This window comes from Callorhinus ursinus, unplaced genomic scaffold, assembly GCF_003265705.2.
Source record: "Callorhinus ursinus isolate GAN/ISIS: 27379988/994484 unplaced genomic scaffold, GSC_fseal_2.0 scaffold16, whole genome shotgun sequence".
NCBI classification, from domain to species: Eukaryota; Metazoa; Chordata; class Mammalia; order Carnivora; family Otariidae; genus Callorhinus; species Callorhinus ursinus.
This window is the reverse complement of record NW_027397078.1, coordinates 12,781,925-12,793,829: the sequence shown is the minus strand read 5'-3', so window position 1 is coordinate 12,793,829 and position 11,905 is coordinate 12,781,925. Positions and strand designations below refer to the sequence as shown.

The following is an 11,905-nucleotide window of genomic DNA, read 5'->3' as shown; positions in this document are numbered from 1 at the left end:
ATAATGCAATATATGTTAAGAAAAAAAAAAGAAGAAGATAGCCGGAGGGGAAGAATGAAGGGGGGGAAATCGGAGGGGGAGACGAACCATGAGAGACGATGGACTCTGAAAAACAAACTGAGGTTTCTAGAGGGGAGAGGGGTGGGAGGATGTGTTAGCCTGGTGATGGGTATTAAAGAGGGCACGTTCTGCGTGGAGCCCTGGGTGTTATGCACAAAAATGAATCATGGAACACTACATCAAAAACTAATGATGTAATGTATGGTGATTAACATAACAATAAAAAAATTAAAAATAGAAAAAGCATTATTATTTTAGCATGCCTGGAACTGCAGTCATTTCCCTCTTCCCCTCAGTAACCTCAAGGTTATCTGAGAAGACTTTTTCTACTAGAGAGTTATGATGTAGAACAGTCTTTAAAGTCCCTAGTGTGATCATCACACACCATTTCTGTGTTTGAACAGTGTTTTATTTGGTTATTTTGCCTAAAAGTTATGACCTTTCTCTTGCTCTTAATGCCCCCTCTCCCCCTTTCCCTGATCATCATCATCATCTCTCTACTTCACTGTCTAGAAAAGACTAACATCATCTAAGAACCAGGAAGTTTGCTAATTTGGACCAACTCCAGGACTGGTCCTTGGAATCCTCCTTAACTACTCAGGGAAGCACCCACTACTTATTCTCAATACATATTTTTTGTTTTCTTGGAAACTGCTGTCATGGAATCTCAATGTACAGTTCTTGCATAATACAATGCTGGCATACAGCAGACATTCTATAAACCTTTGTATAATAGATTTGGTTCAGTGATCTCTCAGAGTTTCAGAAAAGAATCATTACTTGTATGTCAACTGTACTTGAATTAAAGAGATTCTAAAAATAATTTGACCAGGATATTACAAAAGAAGAAAATGCTTTGTCATTTTAGTATATATATAAAAAAAAGAACCATTAAGCTTTCAATGAAAGGTGATTGAGGTTACAGGTAACCTGTTTAATCCCATATGGGCATTCTGAAGAGTCTCCAAAACAGTCGTTTGGAGACATATGAAGATTGGTATATCCTTGCTATGCTTAGATTCAAGGAAACTTAAAAAAAAAAAAAAAGCATACATAGGAAATAACAATGACCTTGGGTATGTGACTCTTTTTTTTTTTTTTAAAGATTTTTATCTATTTATTTGACAGAGAAACACAGCGAGAGAGGGGAACAGAAGCAGGGGGAGTGGAAGAGGGAGAAGCAGGCTTCCTGCTGAGCAAGGAGTCCGATGTGGGGCTCGATCCCAGGACCCTGGGATCGTGACCTGAGCTGAAGGCAGACGCTTAACTGACTGAGCCACCCAGGCGCCCCGTGACTCTTGATTTTCAGTAGAATGGTATAAAAATATAGACTGTTTGCCCTGGTTTGATATTACAAGTGCTTTTTTTTTTTTTTTTTTCAGGGGTAGAATTTAGTGATTCATCAGTTGTATACAATACCCAGTGCTCATTACATCACATTTCCTCCTTAATGCCCAGCACCCAGTTACCCCATCCCCCCACCGGCCTCCCCTCCAGCAACCCTCAGTGTGTTTCCTAGAGTTCAGTGTCCCTTATGGTTTGCATGGATTTTAAGGAGCAGGACAGATGAATGTAGGGGAAAGGAAGAAAAAAATAAAATACTACAAATACTTTTACACAAAAATCTACCTCATAGTTTCTAGAAGAATTTTGGAAGAATAGAGGCAAGGTGACAATGTATATACTTCATCACCCAGTGACTGAGCTGCTTCTCTAGGGAAGGTAGAGCAACTCAGATTCCAAAAACGTACAGGTTTGTGCAAAGGACCTGTCATCCCAAACACACCTGTGGGTAGCCTCACGTGCCCTGTGCTCTCCCAAATCTCAGTGGACAAGGCTGTTTATTTTACATGACTTAATTAGCAACATTTGACACAGGTGACCACTGGTGTTCTCTTGAAAAAAAAAAGCCAAATGTTTGGCTTCTATGACTCCTCAGTACCTTATATAAAATAGTGTCTCAGGTTCTGGAGTGAGGTCTTCCAGGACCCAAATTCTTATAACATTTACTGGCTGGGTGGCCCCGGGCAAGGAATTTACACTTCTGGAACATCCATTGTAGAGATAAACATAATGCCTGCCTCCTAATTGTGATGATGATTAATAAAATGATTAGCACACTCTGTGATATATAGTAAGTGTTCAATAAATATTTACTATTGATGTTAGAATTATTCTTTCCTACTGCCTCCCTCCTCTTCAATTCTCTTCTGTGGATTGCTGTCCCTTTTTTGGGGATTCCTTAAATGTGAGCGTTTCTTAGAATTTGCCATCGACCCACATGTTCCCTCAGTCAACACACTCCCTCTAGGCAATCACTTCCATTCCTGTCAGTTCACTGAGGTCTGTATAATCCTTTGCATTTCCTTCAGGTTTCTCAAACTTCACATGTCTAAAACTAAGCTCCTCACCTTTCCCCAAAACTTCTCCTTTTCTCCTTTTCATTAAATGTCACCACCATATATTTGGGCCAGTCAGAAACTTGGCAAAATCCTTGACTTCTTCCTTTTTTTCACCTCCTCCCCCCTTAGTCAATTGTTAAATCCTGTCTATTCAACTTCCTAATTATGTCAGTAATCCTCTTTTCTCTGTCCCATTGCCTCTTCTCTACAGCAGGCCATCATCTTCTTTTGCTTGGTAATTATACCAACTGAAATTATTTCTCTGAAGTCCCTTATCTCCTTCTAGTTCATTTTCCAAACATCAGCCAGCATCATATCTAAAAAGAAATGAAAATTTGATGACAAAAATGCCTTCTGTAACATCCTTCCTTTAATGACACCCTTCCCTTAGGATGATGTCCTTGCTTCTATTGTTAGTAATTTAAAAATAAAAGTCAAATATTTCATTATTGCTAGTGGCATTAAAGTTATATAACACACAGTAATATTTGTGTAGCCACTGTTTTAATATATTTAGAAGATTGAACAATGTTCTTTTGGTTTTGGTGTTGTTCCTAAATAAACTTTTGAAATATTTGCTTAAATTCTTTTGTCAAATTACATCAAAGTAATTACAGTCTAGGAATATCTCACTGACTCAGCCTTAACTAGACTCACATAATTTTCCTTTTCTGGAGAATTGAGTCGATAATACCTATTTATTTGAAATGGATATAATTTTACAAATTTTTGTTTTATGACAGAAAAACCTCTTAAATATCATGTTATTAGCACTTCTCTAAAACGATCAGATGAACAAATTTTGTTACTGTGAGTTTGTTTGACTTTTTCATCAGATCATCTCTGTACTTACAAAAGTCTTATTGCCTCTTTATACTTTCAGTACTTTTATTATGCTAATATTTTATTTTCCTAAGTGAATTGAATAATTTTGGAAAATTTCATCACATGTGATTTAAAATTTGTGAACTGGAATTTGCAAAGTTGTTTATGTTGGCAGCATGCTCATTTGTGTTTATATTGCATTATGAGATTAAGGAAATTCGTGACCGGCTACTTCCATTTGTTGGACATATTTTGAGTACCACCTGGTGCTAGGCACTGTGTAGGGTGCTGGAACCATAGAGATGAGGAAGACATAGTATGTGATCTCAAGGAATGTATGCTCTAATACAGGTACTAAACATGACCATCAGTTATGAACCATTTCTGCTTTCAGAATAAGACATATTTCTAGCCTCCTTCTCCCATGCTATTTGATTCTAGAAACACATTCCTTTTGCTTTTCCCCATGTGAACTGCATTAATTCATTGATCAGGACGTGATGGGGCTCCTGGATGGCTCAGTTGGTAGAGCAGGCGACTCTTGATCTCGGGGTTGGGAGTTCTAGCCCTCCATGGGTGTAGAGATTACTTAAATAAGTAAATAAATCTTAAAAAAAAAAGAGAGAGAGAGAGAAGTGGCAGTGGCTATGAATGTGAGCCCTTTGGTCAGAAACATGCAAGTGAAAATCCCAACCCTATTAGTTTCTAACTGTAGTAGTCAACTATTGCTATGTAACAAACACACACTATTCTGTATCTTAAAAAGGCAATTATTTTTTAATTGTTCATTTGTATGCAGATTGGCTGGAACTTGACTGATCTAAGCTGGGCTCAGCTGGGTAGCTCTGCTTCAAACTTAGGCGGTTGGGGATGTTCTGTTACTCACTGCAGGTCTGTGAGTCAGCTGGAGGCTCTGTTCCACGTGTGCTCATTCTGAAGCACAGGCCAAAGGGACAGCAGCTACTCAAGCACTTTACATGGTAGAGGTGCAAGAGAACATGTGGCATTTGAGCCTGGCATGTTGCCACTTCAACCCACACACTATTGGCCAAAGCAAATCATGTGGTCAGGCCCCAAGTCAAGGGATAGGAAAACATACTTTGTCCCTGGTAGTGTCATGGTAAGATGCAGAGAAGGGTGAAGAATTGGGGTCAACTGTGTAATCTACCACAATAGTTGTGTGTCTTTGGACAAATCACTCAGCCATTCTAAGCTTTTTTTCCTTATTTATAAAATGGAGGTAATGATTGAACCTATATCATGGAATCACTCTGAGGATTACATGGAGTAACATATACAAAGCTCTTAGCATATGTGCCTGACCACTGCAAGCAGATAGTATATTTTAACTATCATTGAAGCTTGAGTCCTAACAATCAGTTCATATTTGTTGGGTGACCCCAGAGACTAAACTTATAGTCAAAGCTGTGATTCTTGGTCCACAATAGACTATACACTCTGTAATGTGTGGCTGTCTCCTATTAAGGGTGTGACTATGACACTGTAAGGATCCAGATGTAAACCATTTGCTCTTGTTCTCCTTAGGTACATTTAAAGCAGAATACCAGGGCCAATTACCCATTGTCATTTTTCCAAGTAATGGTATTGTGGAGCCCAAGTCATCAGTGATTGTTAAAGTGGATTTCTGTGCTGACCAGCCCAGAATTGTAAATGAAGTGGCAAAGTAAGCATATACTATGGTTCTTAATTCTAATGTAGTTCTTAATACTTTCCTGTTTTACTCTTCAGATATGCCTATTGTCTTGAATGTATATTAGCTTCTTTGTTCTTTCAGTCAGCATTCATTTGCCAAGTCTCTACTATTTGCCAAGCACTAGAGACTCCAAAATGGGAAGAAACAGAGGATGGCCTATGGGTACACATAACAGGAGCTTCTAGTTTGGATTTTGTGGGGGTGAGGGAGTGAATCAGGAAAGGGCTCCATTAAGGAGGGGATAGTGTACCCAAACAGTTATTGGTGAGTAGGAAGTAGCCCGGCAAAGAGCAGTGGTGTGATTTGAGCTGTGTGTGTGTGTGTGTGTGTGTGTGTGTGTGTGTGAGTGTGTTTGTGTATAGGGGAGGTGGGTGTTAGTGATGGGGGTGGGTTAGAAGAGTAATTTCAGGCTGAGCAAGTAGAAGACTTGAAATCCTGGAGGTAAATAGACAGTGTTACACACTGAGCGAGCTGAGGCAATGTAGAGGCAAAGAGATGGCGGTGTGGAGTGATGTGAGATGAGACCAGAAACCCAGAATGGTGCAGGGTCCAGTAAAGTACCTCATAGGACAGCACTTTTTAATGCTCTGTGTCTCAGTCCATTAGCAGAATGTGCATTCACTATAATAGGTCACCACCAGCATCAAAACAGTGAAATAGATAATATCAGGATGCATCTCACGTAGTAAGGGCAAATGTTTTGCAAAACTTGTTTTGTGTGTGTGGGTGCACGTGTGTGTGCGTGCCTGTGTATCTGTGTATGCATGTGTGTGTATGTGTGTGTGCTTGCAATGTAAATACATTTCTCACTGAAGGTCACAGCCAAAAAAAGTTTGAGAAACAGTTTGAGCCCTGATAGAAGCTTAGGTTTCATTGTGAAGGCTGTGGAATCTCGGGAAGGTTTTAGGATGCGAGGGTCTTGATTAGTTTGCAATTTAGAAAGGTCGTGCTGATAACAGTGGGCACAACAAATCAGGGTGGGGTGGGTATGTGGAGGTGTAGCCTGACTAGAAACTGTAAAACAGAAGAGAAATGATGAAAGCTTCAGCTAAGGTACAAATCAGGAGTATGGAGAGAAGTGTGCCGATTGGAGAAATGTTCTGGAGAAATGTTAACTAGATGTAGTGACTGGTTCTAGAAAGGGATGGTAAGAGGAAGGACAGGTCTGGGGGAGAGGATCTTGAGTTCAGTTTTAAACTGTTGGAATTGATTTGCTTTGCAGAATCCTGTGAAGCCTATTAGATTTCCTTATCTTGAGTCCCAGAAAAAAAATTTGGTCTAGGTATATTGGCTTGCGGGTTGTCAGTGGATAAGTTGTAGATGAAGCATGAAGTGTTGAAAATAACTTTGACAAGGAGAGCAGAGTATAAAAGAGTAGGAGAGAGACGCCATTATTCATGGAGTGTATAAAATATCCAAGCCACAGAAGAATGAGAAGGTAAAGTCTGAATAAGTTAGAAGAAAACCAGCCAAGTTTGGTGTCAAGGAAGCTAAGGGAGGAGAGATGTATGTAGATGATATCAGCCCTGAGCACTGTGACAGAGATGTAATGTAAGATAAGGACTTAGGTGATGGTTGTGGAGTGGTCATTTATTTGTGGTATTTGATGGGGTGAGAGTCAAAAGGATTGCACTTATGCCACAGAGGGATAAATGTGCATATGTGGGCAGTTTCAAAAGGAAGTTGAAATTAGTCTAGGAAATGAAGCTTTATTGGGGGGGGATCTTCATTTCAGCAAACAAGTGGGATTTTGCTGAGACACTTCATAGGGAATTGGGTTATTAGGATGGGGATGAGTTTGGTTGTTGGACTTGGGGGAGTGGGATGAGTTAGAAAAGAATCTTAGAATTCTTTTAGAAATCTAAATCATCCCATCTAATTCTAGTGTTTATGAAATAATTGGTGATACGGACCTAGCAATAAGTTCTTTTTGGAGTCAATCCATGTGATTGTTTTCCAACTTTGTTGTTTCTTGGGGACAATGGATTAGGTTGTACATATGCCATTCAACTGTGCAGATTCAGATAGTCAGAAGGACCTGACATTCTCTGGCATGTATGAGAAAGGAACTGCTCTTAGGCCTTTGAATTTTAATTATAATGTGATGTTATAAAATTTCTGTTTATTCAAATATATAGGAGAAAAATTAAGTATATAGAATTCTAATTAAAATATATATGTATAATTCATTATCTTGTAGAGTGAGTTTGCAAGGTCGTCCAGATATACTCTTGAGTGTCAAAGCTCATGTGGTTGAGCAGATTATTGAATTGTTAAACATAAGTAATGACAAAAAGTTGGAATGCATACACTTTGGTTCAGTTTTCTTCGGAACTTCAAAAATTGAACATGCACTTCTATACAATAATAGCCCAGAACCCATATACTGGGTGGCCATAATGCAAAATGATTCAGTTGGAGAAGAACTGGTAAGTAAATAGTGCAACCGGGGAAAATCGGGTATTATGTTTTGAAACAGGTTGTTTTGAATTTACTAATATCAAAAAAAGCTGTTAAATTATTCTAAGTACGTTTCAACATGTGGATAGATATGATTCCCTTTCACATGTCTTCAAGGGTAACCTCAAAAAATTCTGTAAATTAAATAACACTGATAGTGATTTATATCTGAAGTAAACCAGACGAGTGCTTCTTATAGATTAGCAGCTAGTTGTGGGGTTTTCTGTTCTCATCAATTTTTCAACAGTTCCTTTAATTTTATGATGTGCTTTGGTCAAATTTATGTATGTTTCTTTAAAGACATTCATATTCTTGATTTTCTAGACTAAAATTTCAACAATTATGATCTCCTCTTAAGATGTTTTATTTTATTTGCGTTCTGCCTTAATATTCTTTTTATGTCTGATTTTATATTACAGGGCACAAATATTCGACAAAGAACAGATGTTGCTTTAAATAATTTCACCTACTTAAGCAAAATAAAGAACAGTGATGTTACCAATTTTATCTCCTGTGTTCCTAATGAAGGGAGGTTACTACCTTATCAAAAGATTGTAATTACATTTTGTTTCAGCCCAAAGTAAGCAAAAATTCAGTTATGGTGTTTTTTATTAATCAAAAGCATGTCAATCATACATTCAAACTGACTTTAACAGTAAAACTGGTCAGAAGGCACCAATCAGATTTTTCTTATTATGGCTCTCAATGCTTCTAACATGGTTAATATGATTTCGAACATTTAAGAATTTTGTTCTAAATATTTCATGTTCGATTACAAATCTCTTCAGACCTTGTAGAAGCGGAAGTTCTGTGTGGTTTTGTGTTGTGGGCCCAGACGAATCTGTGCAACAAGACCTCGTTGTCCCTGCAGAAATAGGGGATAGCCAGTGGCATGCAGGGTGTGTCGGTGCCTCCAAAGAGGATGCAGGGCTCTTGCCACAGCAAGATGCTTGCTAAGGAGCATAAAGAGTAAGCCTATAGCAGCTGCTGGGATACACCACACTTGCTTGCTGAAATTCATACAGACTTGTAGAACTTTTGCCAATGTATATTTTTCATAATTCTCTGTACTCGGTTTGGTTATTTAGCTTGAAAATACATTTGGAAATGCTGTTTTAAATACATAGGAACAATTTCAGCTATACTTGAGAGGTGGCCGGTTGTGGCAAATAATCGATCCAACTGTATGTTTACCTTTGTGAGGAGACACTGTTCAGTGTACTTCTCTATGTGGCAACAGGGTCGCTTGATGATGATACCGATTGGTGGAGACTGAATTGTATTTTAATTTAAGGAGGGTAATGAATCAAGTAATTGTTCTATTTGTACAATCTGTAATTGCCTCACGAATCATATTTTCCTGCAGGTAATTTCTTGGCCAACATAGAAGATTCTGTTTAACACACGATCTTTGAAATTCTAAATATTCTTTTTCATGGCAGCATGCTTTTTGTGAAAGTCTAGCATAAACTCATAGATATGATAATGGTTGGAAGTCTTAGTTAAATTCGTTTTTAACATGCTACTTCCATTCCTGTGTAATATTTCATATCAGTCTTTGTGTGTGTGTGTGTGTGTATTTGAGTATCCACTGCTAAAATAGCTGCCCTCTAGGTAAGCAAGTAAAGACAGTCAACACGCAGGTCTAGAGGTAACCCATCTCTGACTTTGGTCCTTCTTCCCTCTTCCCGTCTTTCCTTTCCTTTTCTCCTTTGACAAGATTTGGCTGTTATCAAATCTTGTTCTCCAAATCACTTGTTCTCCTCTAAGAATATGGAGAATGTGGCTAGCAACATGTGCTTAGTCCACAGGAGGAGACCGATATGGAACAGAGATTTGCAGTTACACCCAGAGTTATGAAGGACTATTGAACTAGAGAATTGAACAGAACCCTTAGCTAGCAATGAACTCGGCTTGGAAAGAGAATCCTTTACATAGAAAGTGACACTGGAGCTGGACCTTTACAGTTTAGTATATTTAAATTACTTTTGTCTTGCAGATGTTGTCATGAACCCATTTTCTGAATCTTTACACTTTGTGGCCTTCTTTTGGCAAGTCTCTGTATCTGGGCAGTAATTTTGGAAAATAGATCACAATTATATTTTTATTCCTGAACTTTCATCTGTTTGCATAGATTTAAGGATTGGGTTGATTCCTGTTGAGAGCTAATAGAGTGCATCATCTTTGCCTTCAAAATATTTGTAATTTTTTACAGGCTAATGATTGATGGTAAAAAGAATAATGATCCTTCACACAGGCAGGACTATGCTCTCTTTTTGAGATTTGACTCTGTGGGAAGTAAAGATGGATTTTTGAGGGATGATAACAGTAAAACCATCAAAAGTAAGTGCGAAATGAACATAAGCATCAAATGTATAGCAGTTTAAATTATTTAAAAGTTTGGATATCATATTTCTAGAGGCAATTTAATAAGAGTGTATAATTATTGAATCGAACAAAAATGCAAACATTCAAGAAACCTTAAAATGTCTTTTGTGGCATGTTAAGAAAGAAGTCAACCTCAGAATCATTTACATAACAATTTTCCAAGTTAAAATTTAGATGACTTCATTATTTTTAAATGACATTAGATAAACATAATCTAGAGTTAAGGAATGAAAAAAGAAAAAAACCAACCTGGCTTCTTTTCCCATTTAAGTCTATGTTTTCTCTTAGAGATTTTTTTGTTTTTGTTTTTGTTTTTGTTTGTTTTTTATTTGACAGAGAGAGACACAGCGAGAGAGGGAACACAAGCAGGGGGAGTGGGAGAGGGAGAAGCAGGCCCCCCGCAGAGCGGGGAGCCCGATGCAGGGCTCAATCCCAGGACCCTGGGATCATGACCTGAGCCAAAGGCAGACGCTTAACGACTGAGCCATCCAGGCGCCCCATCTCTTAGAGATTAATATGGGAACAAACGACCCATTCCATCTCTACCAGGCTTTTAGCTCTTAGAGTCGGCATTCAGTAACAGTCAAAGTACAAGACCTAGAACTGGAGCTCTAGTAAATAGGGTACAGTATCCTGTTATGGGGTACTGGTAAGTGCATATGCCTTGCAGGCCATGTGTCAAGGTGCATTGTACTTTTTAGTATTCTCAGGTAGTATTAGATGGGCTGTAGTGAGGAAATTGGCAAGACTTGGAGTTCAGCTTAGCCAGACAGATCAAAGAGAAAATAAAGATAGAGACAGGTGAGGGACTGGTTCTAGAAAGATGAGCCGCGGCAAGTCAAGAGTCGAGAAGATTAGTGTGTCAGGATGAGTGATATTGTTGAGCAGGCTTGTACCATTTTCCTAGGACAGAAATTGAGTGCCCTGCTATTATTTGTGTCATGGTTTGTGATTTGAGCTCTGCCTGCCTATCATAGACAGGAGATTTGTTTGAATCTTGCAAGTTAATCTGGTTTTGAATGGCCAGAGATGGAGATGGTAGGTTTGCCTTAAAGGTAATTCAGAGTCTAGGGTTGGCTAGTAAGAGCCTCAGTGAAGAAACACACAATCTTCTTTTGGATTCTAGCTACAATGCTCTCCGTGTAAAACTGTTCATTCACCCAATTAGAGCCTATAGTTTATAGTTCCTACCTCCTCTCTGGTGTCTCCAAAACTTCATGTTTATGTTATTGCCCAGCTTATATTCCCCTGTCCATTATTTTAATCACCTTTTTTTCCATGTACACTTAAGTTTCTTGACCCGTATCCCATAGTGACTGAGTGGCAAACCTCTAATCTGATTAAATTCAACTCTTAGCCTACCCTGGGTCTGCACCTGGGAAGCTAATTGTGCTGGGGAAAAGCATAAAACTATGCTGTGCTGTTTCACTTTTTATTCTACAATCACTAACCCCAAGTGGGTCCTTTAAGATGGTTGACATTCCTGCTGCATTCCTCCTTTCCTTCACTTTCTCACAATATGAGATCAGTATCACACACCTTCCCTTCTCACCTCAAACCTCCAAGACTTCCTCCTTGGTCTTTACTCTAAACTGGTAAATACATTAAGTGACCCAGCAGATGTTTCCACTTGGATATCTATTAGGCATCTCAAAATTAACATGCCCAGAAAAACCCTCCTGGTTTCCCTATAACCTGTCCCTCCTACAGTCTTTCCTATCTCAAGAAATGGCAATTCTATCTCTTCCATTGCTCAAGCTCAAGACCTTACCATCACCATTTATCATGTGTTCAATTTCCTATTTTATATGCAGTCCATCAGCAAATTTTGTTAAGTCTCCCGTTAAAACTATATGTTAAATCTGACCATTTCTTTTTTTTTTATATTTTATTTATTTATTTGAGAGAGAGAGAGATAGTGAGAGCAGGAACACAAGCAGGAGGAGTGGGAGAGGGAGAAGCAGGCTTCCCTCTGGGATCATGACCTGAGCCGACGGCAGACACTTAACTGAGCCACCCCGGTGCCCCTAAATCTGACCATTTCTCATCCTTCTTC

The 11,905-nt window shown here is 38.7% G+C and overlaps 1 protein-coding gene across 1 annotated transcript in view; it reads left to right on the top strand.

The window, feature by feature from the left end:
• Nucleotides 1–11,905, top strand: part of CFAP47 (cilia and flagella associated protein 47) — a 514,691-nt gene that overhangs the window by 20,732 nt on the left and 482,054 nt on the right. The window contains exons 4-7 of the mRNA XM_073901936.1: nucleotides 4,833–4,971; nucleotides 7,202–7,430; nucleotides 7,881–8,041; nucleotides 9,677–9,804. Of these exons, the coding sequence (XP_073758037.1) occupies nucleotides 4,833–4,971; nucleotides 7,202–7,430; nucleotides 7,881–8,041; nucleotides 9,677–9,804 (657 nt within the window). The remainder of the gene's footprint in view (nucleotides 1–4,832; nucleotides 4,972–7,201; nucleotides 7,431–7,880; nucleotides 8,042–9,676; nucleotides 9,805–11,905) is intronic.